Raw genomic sequence first — 19830 nt, forward strand, 5'->3', positions numbered from 1 at the left:
TTTGCAACAAAAACAACATGTGTGTTGTAAAATGGCATAACAACAAAATGGACACTGTTGCAAATAGTTATGTTTCCGAAACACCGGTTGGAGTTATACAGCGGTACAATAAGGATTTGAAACAGAGAGCTGCTGTCCCCTGTCCCAATACAATAAAGCACTACAGCACCCATATGGATGGTATCGACCTTGCAGATATGTTTGTGGCTTTGTACAGAACAGAGATGAAAAGCCACAGAAGGTATTTACCCATATTTTCCCAAATTTAAGACCTATGCGTGAACAATAGCTGAATTATATATCGCAGGCATACTGTCATAAAAAACCTAAAACATATCAGTTTAAAGAAGTTCCGACGTCATATTATACAAGAGCTTTTACTTTCTGGGCGACATTACCATTTGAAAATTGTGATTCTCTACCACCAGCACCAAAAAAAAGGCCTAAGGCCAACTCGACGTAAAATATGATGGATACAATCATTTGCCTACTTTTGGGCTCAAAGGACGTTGCAAGCTGTGCATCAAAGGCCAAAGGACTGTTTTAAGTGCTGAAATAGTGGCTAGTGATAACATTCTTGACAAAATTCAGTGAAACAAAAAGCCGAAACGTACTTTAATGACTGTAATTTTTGTCATCATTTGATTATCAATAAAAATGTGTACTCATACATTTGTTCGATACCCATATCGCCTAGCACCGTAAACTGAAAGCCTTCATCTTTTAAAATTGCAAATCAATTAAAATAAGCAGAAAACAATTGAATTTACAAAAACGCTAAAGTAAAGGCACAATTCTAAGACATCTTAATTAGCTGGACGAGTTTGTTTTGAAGGTTTAACTGGCAGAGACAATATTTCGGTACGGATGACTTAAGCCACTAGCAACAAGCGTTATAGCAAGCAATTTCGCCATTTTAGCTGACCCAAAAAAAAATATATTAAATTAAAAAAATCGTTCGAATAAAAATAAATATTAAATAATACTTGTTACGTACGCGCTACATATTATAAAATAAGTTAACATCGCCGGGGTAACATCGTTGTATAGATAAAATATCATATAACAAGTGACGCCGCTGAGTCCGCGGAACCAACACCAAGCCGTGTGAACCAGAAGATTCCTGATACCACACAAGCTATGGAATGGCATTGCTATCCTAACATCGGGGCAATCATGTAGTCTTAGGTATAGGTTATAAGTTTTAATGTGTAATTTTTATTATAATATACATATAAGTATGTTTCGTAGTTTTCCTGGAACCTCCGGTCGCCACCTTATATAATTTACTTTTAATTAATTATCAAAATTGAAATATGTATAAGCAAACAAAACTAAATGAAAAGGAAAAATATTACCAAAATCTCTTTCATGGAAACTGAACAAAAATCTTAACCAAAACACCTCAGGATAATTCATCATAAAAATAAATAGTGCACCTTTTGACAACTTCTACAACTAGAGACACATTTCTTTCTTAGAGTGAAGGCTGTTCTACCAAAGTACGGATCACAACATAACACTACAAATCTGTATACATTTTAGCCTGTCTCAAGGTGAGCCAGCGGGGTCTAGTGTAGCAGCTAAAGTCGTACCTATAGACTTTCACGCACACTACGGGAAACATCACATACAACATCTAATTAACAGAAAAACTAAGTTATCAACTTCAAGAATCAAGAAATTTTCATCTTATCAAGAAATTTTCATTACTTGTGTGTTAAGTCACCCTGAGAGCTGATTTTTTTAGACAATAACTATGAAAAATTTCTATTACCTAATAGTTATACCTTATATCCTAATTGCCATAAGTACCACTTGCCCACAATAGTGGTAGTGTTCCTAGAGAACATATATTTTCAACCACCTCATACAATCTTATGAAAAAACCCTTCTTTCTATAATTACATTAACCATGTGATGATTATTAGTTTGTAAAAACACCAAATAATGACAAGTACATACAGTCGAACAATTTTATGTCAAATATCATTGTATAGAAATGCATAAGAAATACTAAGTTATTTACTGTCACATCCCAAAGGATATTTAAGAACCAGAGTATAGAAAAACAGTCATTACGTAATACAACATTCATCAATGTCAACGAACTCACTAAGAATAGGTTCCTTGTAAATTTGCACGCGGTAGAAGTAGGAGCGAGAGGTGTAACAGCCAAATCTCTCTACAACCTGCTAAAAGATTTGGGTCTGCCAAGAACTAACATCAGTTCATTCTTGGAACATGTGTCTAAGGCAGCCCTTAGTAGGTTCGTTTTAAATTTGGTTAGGTAGAGAGAGGAGCTTGGACAGTAGAGGTGAGCGTTTAAGGCGCGTTAGATAGAAGCCCTTAAACCCACACCTGGGTCGCAAGTCCCAGGCACTGTTGAAGCTCCTCTCCCTGCAACAAGATGGACCCGGCACCCGCACGGTGAATCCATGGTATGCTGAGAGATTTCGTCTCTAGGATTATGAATATTTTATATGAATTCTGTAGTATGAATTTTATATGTTATACATTACAGGGGTTAATCTAAGGCCAGCCATAAACCAATGCTTTATATCAAATAGACCATCTCATGTATCTCACATATCAGCACAAAAACAATATTAATATCACTAACTAATAAACAACAAACACCACAGAAATACAATAAATATATATCACTGCAATTTTCAACGCGTGTTTTAAATTCATTGACATTTTTATGATTCAATTATTATCTCCCATCTCACATTTATTTAGACTCGACTAAAAAACTACTTTTACTTACTTAGCAAATAATGAAACATATATTTATACTTCGCAATTAAATTTAAACTACACTAATTCATGGGACATATTGAAATTTTACAAATAATTCATAATTTTTAATATTAGAAGACTAATTTATCAATAAATCGTCCAATGATTCATATTAGTTTCAAACCACACTTGTCACTTAAACAATTCACTTTCACTTTTAATTCCACTTCATCCATTATATATTGACCCCCACTAATGTATCATTTAGTTCACCATTTAAATGTGTGTGTTTATCACCGTCCGTTATAAATTGATCTTTAATACAATTGTATTATGGATCAATTTATCGCTTATATTATCTTAAATATCATTGCTTCCCACGTTTACCAGGTGGCTTTTGCAGCTGGAAACCGGAATCGTTTTGAGCTGTACCAAAGCTTAGGTTGAGAGATGTGTTCAGATTCGTCTGTGGTTGTGGCTGCCAGTTTGATCCTGAAAATATAAAATATAACTTAAGTATGAATGTGATAAACCTCTTAGCATGCAATGGATTCACCGTGCGGGTGCCGGGTACAACGGGTTGCAGGGAGAGGAGCTTCAGCAGTGCCTTGGACTTACGACCCGGGTGTAGGTTTAAGGAGCCCCTGTATAACTTAAATTAGCTACATTTCCGCAAATATTTAGATTTATCGTTATAAAAAATAAATATGGGGCTTAAAATATAAAAAAAAACACTTCCCTAAAATCTATACATAGTTTATATTAGACAAATGTGAACAGGCAGATCATAGATCTTTATTATCTTTACCTGTATTATCTGGAACAGGTAGTGAAGACATTGAGTTGCCCAAATACGTAAATGGTGTTGGTCCAGCCAATTCTTGAATATTACCTGATTAAAAATATTTATAAATTATCAAAACGGACCTTATTTCAATAGCAGTAAGGTTAAAAATATACGCTACTATAAATAAAGTAATCATATAACTAGTTCTTGTCCCTGACTTCTGCTTACTTAAATATTATATAAAATAATATATTTAACGTTTCTGAATGTATAATAATCTGTTTTTAGGAATTAATTAATTTACTATTAAAATTAATTTCTATTACTTTAGCTTATCAACCAATAATATGTAGTATTAACAGAAAGCTTGCAACTCATGCAACTTCCATATGCATATATATTTGACTTAAAGTAGTTATATATTCTCCAAAATCCTACCTATGTAACTTCATACAAGATTACATCAAAATCAGTTCAGTAGCCCAGCTGTGAGACGCTACGGTAGTCAGTTACTTTTGCATAACCAATAACAGGTTTAATCCTCATTCAATATTTAACTTCTATTCCTCTTAATACCTATATAACTTACCAAATTTCATCCAAATCCGTCCAGCCATTTTAGCGTGTATGAATAACAAAAAAAAAAAAAGCATTCGCATGAGTTATGTTTGTATCTATTAAAATAACAAATTACCTAAAAGCGCCCTGGGATCAGACAAGACAGAGCTTCCGAGACCTAAGTCTGAAATTGACTTCTTCTTTCTGGTGCCTTCGGCGTCACCGAGTATCTGGTCGAGGCTTGCGTTTTCTAGAAAACATACAACAGCATATTTCTATTGTTATTTTAAAAACTCGAACTGCGGTAAATCTTAAGATTTTGAAATAAACCTAAGATTTACCAACTGTTAACGTCCGAAAAGGTTAGGTTAATTGAAGTAGATTATTAAGAATTACTCATTGTTTTATTCCTAAAAGCAACATCTACCAGCTGACAGCGGTAAAACCTAGCATATACTTGATTCGAATGACAGAAACCCGAAAAAATATTTCTATTTTCGACATTTACCAAATCTTTTCGTTAAATAGTAGTTCGAGATTTTACAGCAACATATACGTTAAATTTATATTTTGGAAATGAACGAGGAAATTATGATCCAATTTATATAGATGCGTGTGTGTGTGTGTAACTTACGTGTGGGCGTATCAAACACGTCAGTGGGATCCTTCAGTATGTACTTCCGGAGGTTGAGATATTGTTCCTTCTGAGCCGCGACCAGAGCGTGTGCCGCTTGAAGCCGCCCAGCCAACGCCACCAACGACTCGTGCATACGACGGATACCGAGTGTTAATTCTGGAAACATAATATAAAAGAAAAAATGAAAATATGTGCTATTATTTTGTATGAATCACTAACTTTAAATTATTTAACGCTGTATAAATGAAATAATACCTAAATTCATTAAAACAGTTACAAGCTAGGGTTTGAATAGCCATAACTACGGTATTTAACAGTAACCACAAATATTTATTTTATTATAATCGTTTGTATCGCTTGGTAGCGCTTATCGAAAGACTCACTCAAACCAACCGAACGGCCATTTTCTACTCAATAATCCTATTACGAGAACATTCCACAACATTTTCGTTTATATTTTGTTTACAAACATCAACAATAGCAATTTTCCCATCAACGTATAGCGAATATTTCCGTCCACTCGTCACGAGATGGCGCTGTCGCTCAATGTGGAGAACATTAGTTAGTATTCTCATTATTATGAAACGCTCGTACCTTGTTCAGTGAGTAGTTTGGGTGATGACTGCATCTGTTTATCAGCGACGTCCATCTGTCGTCTAAACATTATCAATTGTTGTTCCAATTCTGATATCAGTTCGGACACGTACTGCGGCGGTATGGGCCCCTCCAGGTCGGTACCTACAACAAATAAAAATATGTTGTTTATTAAGAATTTTATATATAACATTCACAGATATGATTTGTCATCCATATAACGAGTGTAGTTTTATTTCATCAAAGACAACACATGCTAATATCGTAACACACGTACGACACCATTCACAGGCGCACACATCGCAAAATTTCATACAATATACATATTTCATAACATGTAGGTGTGATCGCATACACACGAACGCTTTACAAATGAAATTTCTTCAAATTACCACGCGACCCAACAGCAGAGTAGTTTTGCAACACATACGTCATACAGCATTGTATCTTACTTACACGCACTATTCAATCTACACTACGCACACACACACGTACGCAATCAATCATACAAACTGGGCAGTTCCACTGACAATCGCATTCGCACACATACTCATACGCAAATCATTACTATGATATATATATGTAGTACCGGGCGCGTCCCTGGCGGCGGTCTCAGCAGCAGCGAGTGCCGCAGCAGCAGCCGCTCGGAGCCGCTTGCAGTGAGCCCGCGCCCTCCCGCACTCGCCGCGTAAAGCTGCCACAGCGCGTTGCGTGGTCTCCGCCTCTTGGCTTACCTACATAACATTTATTGTTTAACGAGATCTAAGACTCGCGAGTATTCATATATGAAACTAATATTTTTCGGATTACTACGCGTATTTTATTATTTTGTTTCGATTACCTTGCAGCAACCGTGATCACGGGCAGACGAGATGTGAATTGCTGCAAAGTAACCGAAACGTCGGGTATATGTAAATTTTAAAAATAATAAAATACTCGTAGTAATCCTAATAATATTAGTTCCATTTACATCTATTCTTATTTATCACGAGTTATATATATTTCTTCTATCAGAAACATATTTTTATTATCAAAAAAATTAATAGACGCCATTTTCATAGAAAACTACATATATAAAATTAAAAATTTATAACTACTTCATTATTATTACAAAAATAGATACATAAATCCCGTGAGCTAACCTTATGCAGCGGTTTAATTGAGATCCTCATGATGTCCGAGCTCAATGATTTCTGTTTCTTCACAAACTCCTTAAACGACTCCACCGTTGTTGATATTTCATTCGGCAACTTCTGTTGCATCGGTGGTTCATCTGGAAATTTAGATAAATGTTAATATTTGATGAAATTTACATTTTAAAATAACAAAACTACATGTGGAATTATATCAATTTATAAATCCTTTACAGTAATATATAATTTCAAATTGCAAATTTAATCTATACCTTTTTAGAAAATTATTATATATATACTTAAAACATGTCTGTATGTATGTATGTATGTGTACTTACTTTTTCCATCCGTAGTTGTAGTGTTTGTCACCCCTGATGTAGCTATACCACCTAAACCAAGGCTTGGCGCTGCTGAAAGTATGAAAAAAACTTTAAGATATGCAAAATATATGCATATACATATATAAATGTGTATATACATATATATATAAATTAGTGTTTCGGTTTGTAGTATTAACAATACTCTTTTTAAATAATAAAAATATATATAATTTCTCATCTGTTTCTTAGACTTAATCTATGAAAAAGACTTTCATTAAGACATTGCTGATATGAAAACGAATAACTCAAGTTAATATTAAATTTTAAAATATATATATTTTTATTAATAGCAATTATTATAAAAAGTATTAATATTCTGAGCAAATGAAGTCGCAAGCATAGTTAGTTTAATAATACATCCAGATAATTTTTTTTCTACTACTCAGAGACGTTCTCTTATAGTAATTTTTAAAAAGGTCTATCATGTACCATGCAGTATTCCATATATATATATAACACTAACACACACACAGACATATATATGTATGGATGTGTGTGTATACATTTCTCATTATAACTATAAACCTATCTGTTATTCTCAAAGCACCCGACACCATTAATGAAGTGACAAAATGTTATGATAAATGAAATGTAAAAATGGTAATAAGTAACAAATTATATCCCAATATCCGTCCATATTTTATCACCATATATAAATTTATATATACCTGATGTAGACGGTTGGGTGCCAGTTACATTAATTGTTCCTAATTGATTCCCTGCAATATTTATCATCAAATAACATTCACAATTTCATACAAACGGAAAAAAAATAATTTTAATTTGATCCAACAAATTTTGTAAGGCACTAAATTCAACTAATTTTATCATCTTATATTAAAGGCGGCAATATCAATTTCGTTGAATTATGTCTAAAGTGATAAAAAAATTGCTTTCCGAAATGTATTTATCCCACAACTGGGATATTTTTTAAATATGGAATATACAATGAGAATAATCATTTCACTCGGTTTTATTAAACATATATGGCCTTTTTAAAGCAGAATTCACAAATAACCGTTGGTGATTGCCGACTTCGTTTGAAAGTTTCGAATATTGAAGTGTTCGTTTTAGACAGGCATGGAGATAGCCATGTTTGTTACCGATGATCGTCACAATGTATCTGGTCACCACAATCATGATATTTGAAGTAAAAATTTAAAATTATAGCCGTAGTAATAATCAAACACTTTTTTATTACTTATCAATCAATCGCTGGTTATTATAAAAATACGTTAAATATTTTTATATTATAATATATAAAAATATTCCACGAGCGCTAACCGCCTCAACGGTTATGAATTCTGCGCTCTGATTGGTCCACTCGCATGTTGCCATGTTGGATTTAATCAGTACATCATAATGCCGGGTTTGTTACGAGCTCTAAACTTTGAGCTCCATTTTCTATGGCATAATGCCGTAATTGATGAGTAATGTAGACTTCCATACAAAACTTCGTCCACAGACAATAAATCTACATCCATAGTTAAATTTTGACCTTAAGTGGATATTGCCGCCTTTGTTATTAGATGACTCAATTAGTCAAGTATTTCTTAATTCTTTCACTGGTTTTAAATAACATTTTAATGATTGATTAAAATTTTAAAATTAAAAATTTTGGCATTGTATTGGGTATTATTTTCTTCAATATATAATACGCAATAATTCTATATAATCTATATAAACAAATATTATTTAGATAAAACTATTATTATCCGATGTACTACGCGGTTATTAAATATTTTATATATATATAATATAATTCCGAACTTTCGGTTTTTCTTATTCAAATCGTCATCTCGTCGTAGTAATCCGATAATTAGTTTTAATACTCGCGAAAGTCTTAGACCTCGTCAAATATTGCTAACAAATATTTTACGAATTTGACAACTATTGTAACAATTACAGTATAGCCTAAAAGATTGCTGGGTTCAAAAGACTTTATACAAATACAAAAGATATAAGGAAATACAAATAATTACAAACGACAGTGTTTTAAGGAATTATAACTACACCAGTTTGATGTAACGTATCTTACTATATATATATAAATTTGGCAACTATAAAATTATATATATATTAATATTATGTATGTATTTAAAAAAAATAACAAAAACCAGTAGTAGAACTCACCAAAAGCGCTAGTAGTGGTTGTAGCTGTTGTACCGAGTGACCAGTTTGAAGTTGTCGTACCAAAACCAAACCCACCTAAACCTCCCAAGCCTGAACTAGTTGTAGTTGTGCCAAATGACAATCCTAAAATCAAACAAAATAATTCATGTATACAAATACAATGCTTTATATATTCTGTCTCATATTGTCTAAGATATAGTATTCTAAAAACGTCTCTCTCTCTCTCTCTCTCCTTCTCATGTTATGTGTGAATATTATATGAATTTGAAATGGGATCAATGATTTATTGAAAAGAATTTGAAAACTTTAAATAAAATTTTCAATTTCTAATCATTTTTAACACACATCAATTAAATTGTTATAAATTTATATATATATTTCCAATGACTATTGATTTCACAGAGTACAGCAATGGAACTTGATATAAATTTTGGATGAATGATTTAAATCATAAACACACACACACACACACATATATATAGATATATGTATATATGTTTATATATTATAACCTTTTGTGGCTGCTGAAGTTGTCCCAGTTCCAAAGTTGAGACCTCCAGATCCAAAAGCTGGTGTCCCTGAACCTATGAAAGAAATGTAACAAAATAAAGTTTTATGTTTACTTAATATTTAAAACAAAGTGGAATCATAAATTTTAATATTATTTTATATATAAATATAGATTCGTTTAAGAAAATCTAATACAGAATAGATGAATTATTGAGGTAAAATTCTACAAATATTAACATTATCTCAATTATTTCAAAATTATTAGAATATTAATGCATGATAATTTTTTCATGTCATATTATATGGAGTTATACAAATTATTTAATTGTATGTAACTATGATTTTAACATTAAATGTTGAGGTAATACTAGTAAAAATGTAGCGTTTCTTCTACACTGTAAAAGATAGTTCAAGATTTTGGACCAAACATTTAACAGATGTCTCTTTAGGTCTCTTCTACTATGATGGTTGAATATATAAGACTGCTTAATGCAGTGACCGGAGTCGGGGTATACTATCTCAATCCGTAACTCATCTGGATTGAAATGTTCCAAATTTTGCAGTTACAAATTGTGAATTTGTCAATGAATCTATCATAATATAGTTTCTATTACATTTCTAAATCGATAGGTTTCAATTTAACTTACCAAATGAGGAGGTTGTGGCACCAAATGCTGGGGCAGCACTGGACACTCCAAATGAAAGTGAAGTTGTTGCACCAAAAGCGGGTGCGCTTGTTGCAGCCCCAAAACTAGTGTTAGCACCAAATGCGGGGGTTGCAGCACCAAAAGCTGGTGTTGCTCCAAATGCTGGAGTAGTTCCAGTTGCGGTTCCAAAAGCTGGTGCAGTTGTAGCCGGGGTACCGAATAACCCCGTCGATTGAGTGGTTGCTGTGAGCCCAAAACCAGGTGTAGCGGGCCTTAAATAGATTAATAACAATTAAAACTATAATTTTAAATGATAGTCAATATACATTGGAAATTTAAATTTATCCGAGTGTCAAAATCTATAATTTTTAATTTTGACAAGAAACAAGTAACAAGTTTGAGGTTATAAATGGAGATAAGCGTTTTAAATTTGAACAAATGAACTGCATATATTATAAAGTGGCAAAATAAAGTTTCACTATGTTGCATTTTAATATATAACTACATCAACTAATATAAAAAAAACTTACTTGTTAGCGCCAAAACTAAAACCCCCGGTAAGACCTGTTGTCGCTGGGGCGCTTGACGGCGTACCAAACGAGAAAGACATTTTTAGGTATCACATAAATACTATTCGGTACATAAATCTGATATGATATTATTTTTAAAAGTAATATATTTTATATTTTTTAAAACATTCACAACGTACGTTAACTGCTTTCAAGAGTGACTGACGTTATAAGTGTGACAAGGACAAAATATCATGTACCAGCGGTGTGACAAAGATATTATGAATATGTACTTAGAAACGTTTTGTTAATGCTTCTTCAGATTGATGTGTTCATTAAAGACTCATTTTATATTTATTTTAAAAACATTTAAAATAATATTATAATGTATGTCAAAGTAAATGTCAAATTTCAAAAAATATTATAGGGCTCAATTTTAAAAACTTTAATTGAAGAATTTAGGTTGAAAAATGAATTATTTAGTGAACGCTGGTAGTCTAAGAAATTCTTACCAAATAATTTATAAAACAACACCAGTTGCAATAAATATATCTAGTACAATGCGATTTTATCCACCAATGCCACCATCAAACATTCAAGATGACAGCAAATTGGTAGAAGACCAATATAAAAAATTAATAACAGGTAACATTCGCCTACGATGCGGTTTTTCAGACCCAAGTCAAATATTTAATTTGTGTTTGTGGTGATGTTATCTAGTTGAATATATTTCAACTGCAATATGGTAATAAAATAAAAGATTCAGTTTTATTTCGTTTTATTTTTTTCCTCAAAAATATATAAAATAACATTGTTCTGTTTTAAAAAAAAAACAATCACTATTTTTTTTAAAAGAAAGCCTTAATTATGTAATAAGGATACCCTGAAAAGTTATTAATTGGTGTGTTGTGTATTTTTTTTTAGTTTAAATTTATATTATTTCACTTGATATATGAAAGAGAATGACAATGTAAAAATTACACTAAACAAAAGTTAAGGCATGATTAAGATACAGTTGAAATGTAAATAAAAATTAAATGAATTGTATCTAGTTAACATTCAAATACAAAATAAAATCATTAAAATATTAAATTTTTATTACGTAAGGTTATTATTGTTTTTTTTATAGGTATTTCTGCAGTTGTAGCAATTTTTTTTATTGAAAACGAAATAAAGATTAAAAATAATAAAGTAATTTTTGTTTATTATAACAGAACATTAAAAATATATATATTAGTTTTGTATGCTTTAGTTTTTATATGCCTTCAGGTTCAATGCTAAGAAAGAGCGATTGTTACTTAGTTTTGAGATCAATTCATAGATGGCGTAAAATCTAATTATATAGAGATACATTTCGAACTAGCTGTTGCCCGCGACTCCGCCCGGGTGTTGGTCGCTTTTCACTTAACCATATATATATGTATATATATATCAGACTAAACAATAACATACAGAAAAGAGATGATAACAAATAATAGACAATCACATCCAACTTACAAAAGAAAACCAAACGATAGACTACCACAACCAACAAACAACAGTGAATTCTTTTTTGAAATGTTTAATGCTGTTAGCCCTGCGGCTTTTAAAGCGTCACCGGAAGTGAGCAATGAATTTTCGAACCTCATGGTAGTCATTACACAACGGAGAACCTTAACACCGCGATCCAGGTTGATGACTTATTATATCAACGCCATCTATCTTATTTGTTATTTTTGTTACCTCTCATAAGTTTTAATATTAAGATTAACATATATTAGAACATATTTTTTAGTAACTAATATAACTAATTAACTATTAACTAATATATAATATATAACTAATCAATATTAAGTTGTAGTGTTTAAAAGTTTTGAAGCAGTGCTTGAAGTAAATTTTCAATTGACCATAACGTCTTTTTCCCTTAACCGATTTTGACGAACCAAAGTTTTGACAATGCTCCTAATTTTATGTAATTCAACTGTGAAAACCGCGTTCATATCCGCTGAGTAGTTTTGAAGTTTTAACGTACCAGACAGACAGACAGACAAAAATTCCAAAAATTGTTTTTTTGGTTTCTATGACTCTTTTTTAATTGCCTTCTATCCAGTTTTTTGTAAAAATATTTAATCTACAGACATTTGATTTTTACCGTCTTATTATATATATCGGCGCAAGCAGCTTCAACGACGGATGCAACATGGAAATAACTGGCACCAATTATTATAACACCTTATTGGTCGTCGTTACTATTGTTAAAAGTAAAACGAAATCAAAGAGAATAGAACTATGTTTGAATTCTGGTTTAAATATGACGTCTGGACGCACGACAAGGGACTGCAGAGTTCAGCGAGTGCGGAGCATAAAGAACCTTCGAGAAATACAAGAACATTTAGAAGAATTGAAGTTTCATTCTAAAATATCTGGAACTTACTGAAACAAGTGACATTAGAGACGTCAGCGAGGCTGGCGTCCTGTCTTTAAAATAATGAATTTATAATAAAATCCGATATCAGAAGTGGGATCGCTCCTGTGATCAGTTACTGCCGGTCTTAGTGTATTTGTAAATCCTGATCCAGCTCAAGAAAATAATCATCCGGAGAACTTGCGTAATGAAGAACGCTCCTCAGTCTTTCATGCAAATGATGTCAACAAAGCAGAGCGTGACCGAACGTTTGCTACTAAAAAAAAAACAAGGGATACGATTAAAATTACTAACAAGATCATATTAATTTTATCATCTTTTGATCCCGGTGATAGTGTGTGTGTTCGGGATTGATTCAAACGCATCTTTACGGCTGTAAATACGTACCAAATCAGTAACTACGACATTAGAATTAAAGTCTTTTAAAGGAGCGAGCTAGAAAGTGTGCAGACGATTGGTTAGTTGCAACATCTACACAAGAGGCATTACGTGAGACCATAGCTAACATTTGTTATTATCCTTTGAGCTAACCTCGTGTCCATGATGTATTCTGAAGAGAACCATGAGATTCTGTAGGGAAGGCTTGTGGTACCGTGACAAGACAATTATACACCACAGATCTGGAGAGCGTGATCTCTGAGCTAGTCGCGTGTTACCCTTGAGCTAACCACGGGTCCTTGATGTATCCATAAGAGAACCATGAGATTCCGTAGGGATGCCTTGTGGAGCCGTGAGAAGACAAGTCTACACCACAGATGTGGAGAGCGTACCTCTGAACTAATCGCGTGTTACTCTTGAGCCAACCACAGGTCCTTGCTGTATCCTTAAGAATACCATGAGATGACGTAGGGAGGCCTTGGGAAGACTTGAGTAGAAAGGTACTCACTCGATTTATAAGAACTTGCATGATTTTAATATCAAACTACTAAGACCATTGCTTTATTTAAATACGACAATAGACATACTCTTCACAGTAATATTTGCAACATGTCTGGTTAACACACGGCAGTGCCTCTACAAAAACGATGCTGTAATTCAAACGAAAGCATACTCGACTCCAAAATCCTGATCAAATACATCTATTGCGAATATAACTAATTTCTGTTCCTTTTCTGCTAACCGTGATCATGCGTTTGAATCGTGTTTCCGACGGGAATAAGGAGATCACGCCGAATTTTAATTTAATACCAACTGGTAAATGTACTCTTAAATAAAATGCAAGATCGCAGTGGTGCGTTATACAAGAATCAATTGCAAATGATATCTCTGGGTGTAGAAAACAAATCATAAACTATTTGCGTGGATTGAGATCGGACCTTACTATCTCAATGAATAGTTAAATAGTTATTAATGTAGAAATAATTTTCTATAGTTCCAGGTTTTGAAACGACTACTGATATATTAACCGGAGCAGATTTATAACGTGATAAGAATACATGTGGAAAATTTAGTATCCTTGCCGATGTTTTGCACATACGAACAAGTCAATTATGCTTTGACAGTTTAGATTACAATTCAACAATCAGTCCGTTTAAATCGAAGTAATGCACCAACACATTCAAAACAGGATGGTCGAGGCGGAGAGAAGATACAAAGCTAGGTTTTTGAGAGGTCGAGCTACGATTAAAAGATTCCAGAAGGGAGATATTGTAATAATAAAAATATAACCCCAGAAATCGGATATCCCTATATTTAAAATTTTGTGAACTATACAAAATCCAGAAAATAATTGAGAATGATTAATATCTTGTAGTGATTTTAGACCGTGGATGACCAGCTACGAATGTGGCACATGACCAGCTACGATGAGACTTCACAGCATCTGAGGGACGACACAGAATTACTAAGCAAGCAGTTGGGTGGACGGTTCGCCTACCTAATAGTTATCCGGTGAGCGTATTTCATTTTGTTCAAATTGCTTCATTCAAACGCATTACCATTAATCATTGCTAGCAATGTGATTGTCTAACACTTAGTTTGAGATATATTACTATAAAATATGCATTTGGCGTGCGGATCCGAACCATAACAAAAAAAAAAAAAAAAAATATAAAAAAAAAAAAAAAAAAAAAAATTAATAAATAATATTGTAGACGGTGGAGACGTCTTACGAAAAAAAAAAAAAAATGTACATGGGTGGAGACGTCTTACGCCAAAACAAATAAAAAAAAAAAAAAAAAAAAATATTGTACATGGGTGGAGACGTCTTACGCCAAACAAATAAAGAGAGAAAAAAAAAAAAAAAAAGAAAGAAAAAAAAAAAAATATATATATATTGTACATGGGTGGAGACGTCTTACGCCAAACAAATAAAGAAAGAAAAAAAAAAAAAAAAACAATTATGTAGACGGGTGGAGACGTCTTACGAAAAAAATAAAAAAAAAAAAAAAAATGTACATGGGTGGAGACGTCTTACGCCAAACAAATAAAAATAAAAAAAATAACAAAGAAATATTGTACACCGGTGGAGACGTCTTACGCCAAACAAATAAAAAAAAAAAAAAAAAAAAAAAAAAAAAAAAAAAAAAAATGTAGGCGGATGGAGACGTCCTATGACATATGTTATGAATGTTCGTGTGACGCCCCAAAGCCATAAGTAGACTAAATAATTGGACCTGATATTATGATTTCGTCTCACGATGAGTCGTAATAAACAACGTAACCCATACGACAACAACAAATTTGTTAACCATAACTATAACAATATAAAGTTATCTAGGTTTACTGTGGAAGTACCTAGACTACATAAGTATCTCTCTGTTATCACAGAAAACAATGCAGAGCACGCATCAGTATAACCGTATCGGCATGACTTCGGACGATGAAGCATCAATTCTTGAACCTGGCCCATCTACTCTACGAGACCTGCAACGGGTACGAGAACATAACGAAAGCTAAGCAAGAGAGAACACATCACCAGGCAGGTGCAGAGCACGCACCGCCTGCCAGAATGGCCGTATCGGCGCAAGCAGCTTCAACGACGGATGCAACATGGAAATAACTGGCACCAATTATTATAACACCTTATTGGTCGTCGTTACTATTGTTAAAAGTAAAACGAAATCAAAGAGAATAGAACTATGTTTGAATTCTGGTTTAAATATGACGTCTGGACGCACGACAAGGGACTGCAGAGTTCAGCGAGTGCGGAGCATAAAGAACCTTCGAGAAATACAAGAACATTTAGAAGAATTGAAGTTTCATTCTAAAATATCTGGAACTTACTGAAACAAGTGACATTAGAGACGTCAGCGAGGCTGGCGTCCTGTCTTTAAAATAATGAATTTATAATAAAATCCGATATATATATAGATTAACTGTGTGAATTTATAATCTCCAGACAATGTCCCTAAACCCCCACCTGAAATATATCAACTTTGTTATTTTTTTAAGTCTCAATAGTACGAAAATTATTCAAATTAATACACAAAAATAAAAAAATATATATTGTAGAATAGAATTATATAAAATTCTATAGTTTGTATGGGAATATCAAGGTTCTCCTGTTGTACCCCCATAAACCTATCAATTATCATAAATCCGATATTACAAATAATCTGCTTGTATAAACATGTTTAAATAGGACAATGAAAAAAAAAAATTCCAGTACGTAAATAATACGACGTGCCCTCGAAGTGCACTTGTCTTGTCGAGTGACACAATAAATAGGTACATCAATATGAAACAAAACACTTCGTGTAGAAAGATGTGTTTCATTTAGTAAACATTATAACAAAAGTCCTAGAGAACTTATTTGTTTTATCAGTGTGAATCTTTGTGAAGGATCTTGTGTCGGCTTCGAAGACGTTTTGACTGCCTATTACTCTAAACTTGAAACTTTTGTGAATTCACAAATGTTATCTTAAATGTATTTATTGACTTTTTATATTTTAAATAAACACATTGAATTTCGATTTACGATCCATTACAACTATCCAAAGTTCACAGAAAGGGGACGCAAGTTTAATTGACTTCCGAGATTTTTAATTAGAAACTTAATAAAAGATACACCGAAGAAACAGGAGACGGGGTTCTGAAACGATATTACAATTCTTAGGGGTTTTTACAAACGAAGATACTACTACATTCTACTTAAAACATCAGATTTTCCACAGTTTATAATGATGCGGGCACAGATTATATCATGAAAAATACAGATAAAACAACACCATTGTGAACAAAAAACAATTTCTTCCGACATATTTATCAGAAATAAAACTCCATTTTGAAAATTTAGGATGGTTTTAAGATATAATTTTCGTTATTTATTTAATACCAGCTGTTGCCCGCGGCTCCGCCCACGTATTCGTCGCTTTTCGCATAACTATTGTCATACTTAAAATAATAAATGTCAAACTTAAAATAATGACATACAGAAAAGAGATGATAACAAATGATAGACAATCACAACCAATAAACGAGAATGAACTTTGATGGTATGTAACGCATGGTAGTAATTACACAACAGAGAATCTTAGCACCGCGATCTAGGTTGATGACGTATTTTATCAACGCCATCTATCGAGCACAGTGTTCAACACTTCAACCGCGCCCGCGCGCACTGCCTTATTTGTTATTTTTGTTACCTTCAATAAGTTTTAATATTAAGATTAAAATATATTAGAACATATTTTTTTAGTAACTAATACAATTAATATAACTAAATAACTATTAACTAATATATAATATATAACTAATCAATATTAAGTGGTAGTGTTTAAAAGTTTTGAAGCAGTGCTTGAAGTAAATTTTCAATTGACCATAACTTCTTTTTTCCTCAACCGATTTTGACGAAACAAAGTTTTGACAATGCTCTTAATTATATGTATTTCAACTGTGAAAATCGCGTTCAAACCCGTAAAGACGTTTTATAGTTATAACGTACCAGACAGACAGACAGACAAAAATTCCAAAAATTGTTTATTTTGGTTTCTATGACTCTTCTTTAATCATCTCCTATTAGGTTTTTGGAAAAATATTTAATGTACAGACATTTGATTTTTACTGTCTTATTATATGTATAGATTTTATTAAACTTCACAACAACCGTGACCACAGTGAGATGAGACGAAAGTGTCTGTCAGTAAGTTTTAAATTATAATGGGTAAAAGTGCATTGACTGTAGAAAGTGGCTTCTTCTGTTTGGGCTTTTGGAAATATATTCAAAGTATGGCTTTTTAAATAACTATATCTACGTATATCTAATCTTGACACTGAATATGATATAGCAATAAAAATATACTATGTTGTTTTAGACTTTGTATTTGCGGTAAGTTAATTGGCTGAAGTTAAGAGGAAAAAATTTAGAAGTAGGTGACAGAAGAAAAGGATTTAAGGTGGGCAAACTAATACTTTGCAAAAATGATCTTAAAGAAATAAGACGCTGATTAATTTGATTAATATTAATGTTAGAAGGAATTGTGAACTGTTATCTCAACTCCTAACCTCCTAGACCTCCTGTGACAATTTTGCTGTTTACGATTCTCTTTTTAATTCATATTTGTCTGCAAGGAGGGACTGAAACTCGCTGTTATCTTGAATGGTTCCTACAATGGATATTTGAGGTATAAATGGTAAAACCTTGAAAAATTTACTAACTAATGGCTACATGACAAGAAGAAAGGCATCCTGAATCCCGATGCAATCTCTTACCGACCATCCGAAAAGTTTATGGTGATCAGAATTTCGGACTAACAATGGTGTATCCATAACGCATGCGAAAGACGACTCAGGTCATGTTTAGAACAAGCATCAGTTCGGCACTGATAACGAGAAAGAAAAAGAGGAGGGGACATTACAAGATTAAGAAATTGTAACAAAAGTTAAAATTAATAAAAGAGATAACTTAGTTCCAAAATTCATGGTTTTTGATCAGAAAACAATATAATCTTCTATAGTTGTATTCTGATTATGTAGAATATAGTATAATGGAAGCAGTTTGAAGCAAGAAGAATTAGTTACAGAAGGAAACTGCCGAAAAATCGTAAAAACGTGACTAAAGATAGTTTCTAAAACTACTTCTGACGAATCAGAAGATGGAGTTTGAAGTGTCAACTAACAAATTGCAGGCCTGGTCCTGTTTTATAAACGTGTCGCCTAAAAATTATATATGTTATTAATCTTCAATTATTCATATCAATACGGCGAAACCTCGTAAGAAAACGCATTTACTTTGATTTTTATAATATGTAGAATATTTATGTTTATGTTGAGTTGAGGTCAAGTTTTAAGACAATGTTTTAACTGCAAAAACACTTTACGGACTACATATAAAAATTATAATGTATAAAAAATATACAAACTATATAATTCTGTTTAAACTGTTATATAAGGGCCTATATATGTTTGGTCTTAATCACTATATATTTTACGGTATTCCGACAATTCCTTGGTCTTAATCAACCCGATCCAATGAGGTAAACGATCTCAATCCCGCCAGTCTCGTAACGATATGTCGTGAGTGTAAAGTTCCTTGATGTTTCATCACGAGGCGTCCGGTTTTAACAAAGTTTCAGTTTGTTTATCTTCTGTCTGTCTGCTATTTTTTTTTCTATATTTTTCTTCCAGCTTAGTTTTGATTAAGAAAAGGAGTTTGTCTGTGTTTCACTGTAATATTTTATTATTTGCGTGTTTTTGAAAGAAATGCATTTTCTTAACAAGCAACGTAGCTAAGAATTGTTTGAATGACCAAAAACATTTTCTAAGCGTATGAGACTTGGGAAAAATTTCTTTTAAAGTATCCTCTTGTCGTGTTATTTAGTATTGTATGAGGTTTGAACATTTATATAACATC

The 19830-nt window shown here is 32.6% G+C and overlaps 1 protein-coding gene and 2 long non-coding RNA genes across 6 annotated transcripts; 2 read left to right on the forward strand and 1 right to left on the reverse strand.

The window, feature by feature from the left end:
* Positions 1 to 1692: 1692 nt before the first annotated feature.
* Positions 1693 to 10867, reverse strand: LOC116774549 (nuclear pore complex protein Nup58). Of its 4 annotated transcripts, none has more exons than XM_061524861.1 (13): positions 10655 to 10867; positions 10125 to 10396; positions 9480 to 9551; positions 8968 to 9090; positions 7503 to 7553; positions 6793 to 6861; positions 6464 to 6594; positions 5911 to 6055; positions 5322 to 5465; positions 4725 to 4883; positions 4227 to 4340; positions 3554 to 3637; positions 1693 to 3237 (listed from the first exon to the last, which is right to left on the reverse strand). In XM_061524861.1, the coding sequence occupies exons 1-13, from the start codon at positions 10732 to 10734 to the stop codon at positions 3113 to 3115; spliced, it is 1569 nt and encodes a 522-aa protein (XP_061380845.1). In that variant the 5' UTR covers positions 10735 to 10867; the 3' UTR covers positions 1693 to 3112. The 4 variants fall into 4 exon arrangements, with proteins under 4 accessions (XP_061380845.1, XP_061380844.1, XP_061380847.1 ...); XM_061524860.1 differs by having other exon boundaries at positions 6793 to 6864; XM_061524863.1 differs by lacking the exon at positions 7503 to 7553.
* A 1900-nt stretch (positions 10868 to 12767) lies between these two features.
* LOC133319686 (uncharacterized) lies at positions 12768 to 14704 on the forward strand. The gene is made up of 2 exons (XR_009753229.1): positions 12768 to 12873; positions 12947 to 14704. It is a non-coding gene; the product is annotated as an uncharacterized LOC133319686 (long non-coding RNA).
* Positions 14705 to 15492: 788 nt separating this feature from the next.
* Positions 15493 to 16358, forward strand: LOC133319667 (uncharacterized). The gene is made up of 2 exons (XR_009753211.1): positions 15493 to 16089; positions 16163 to 16358. It is a non-coding gene; the product is annotated as an uncharacterized LOC133319667 (long non-coding RNA).
* Positions 16359 to 19830: the final 3472 nt, after the last annotated feature.

This window comes from Danaus plexippus, chromosome 26, assembly GCF_018135715.1.
Source record: "Danaus plexippus chromosome 26, MEX_DaPlex, whole genome shotgun sequence".
In the NCBI taxonomy this organism is placed as follows: domain Eukaryota; kingdom Metazoa; phylum Arthropoda; class Insecta; order Lepidoptera; family Nymphalidae; genus Danaus; species Danaus plexippus.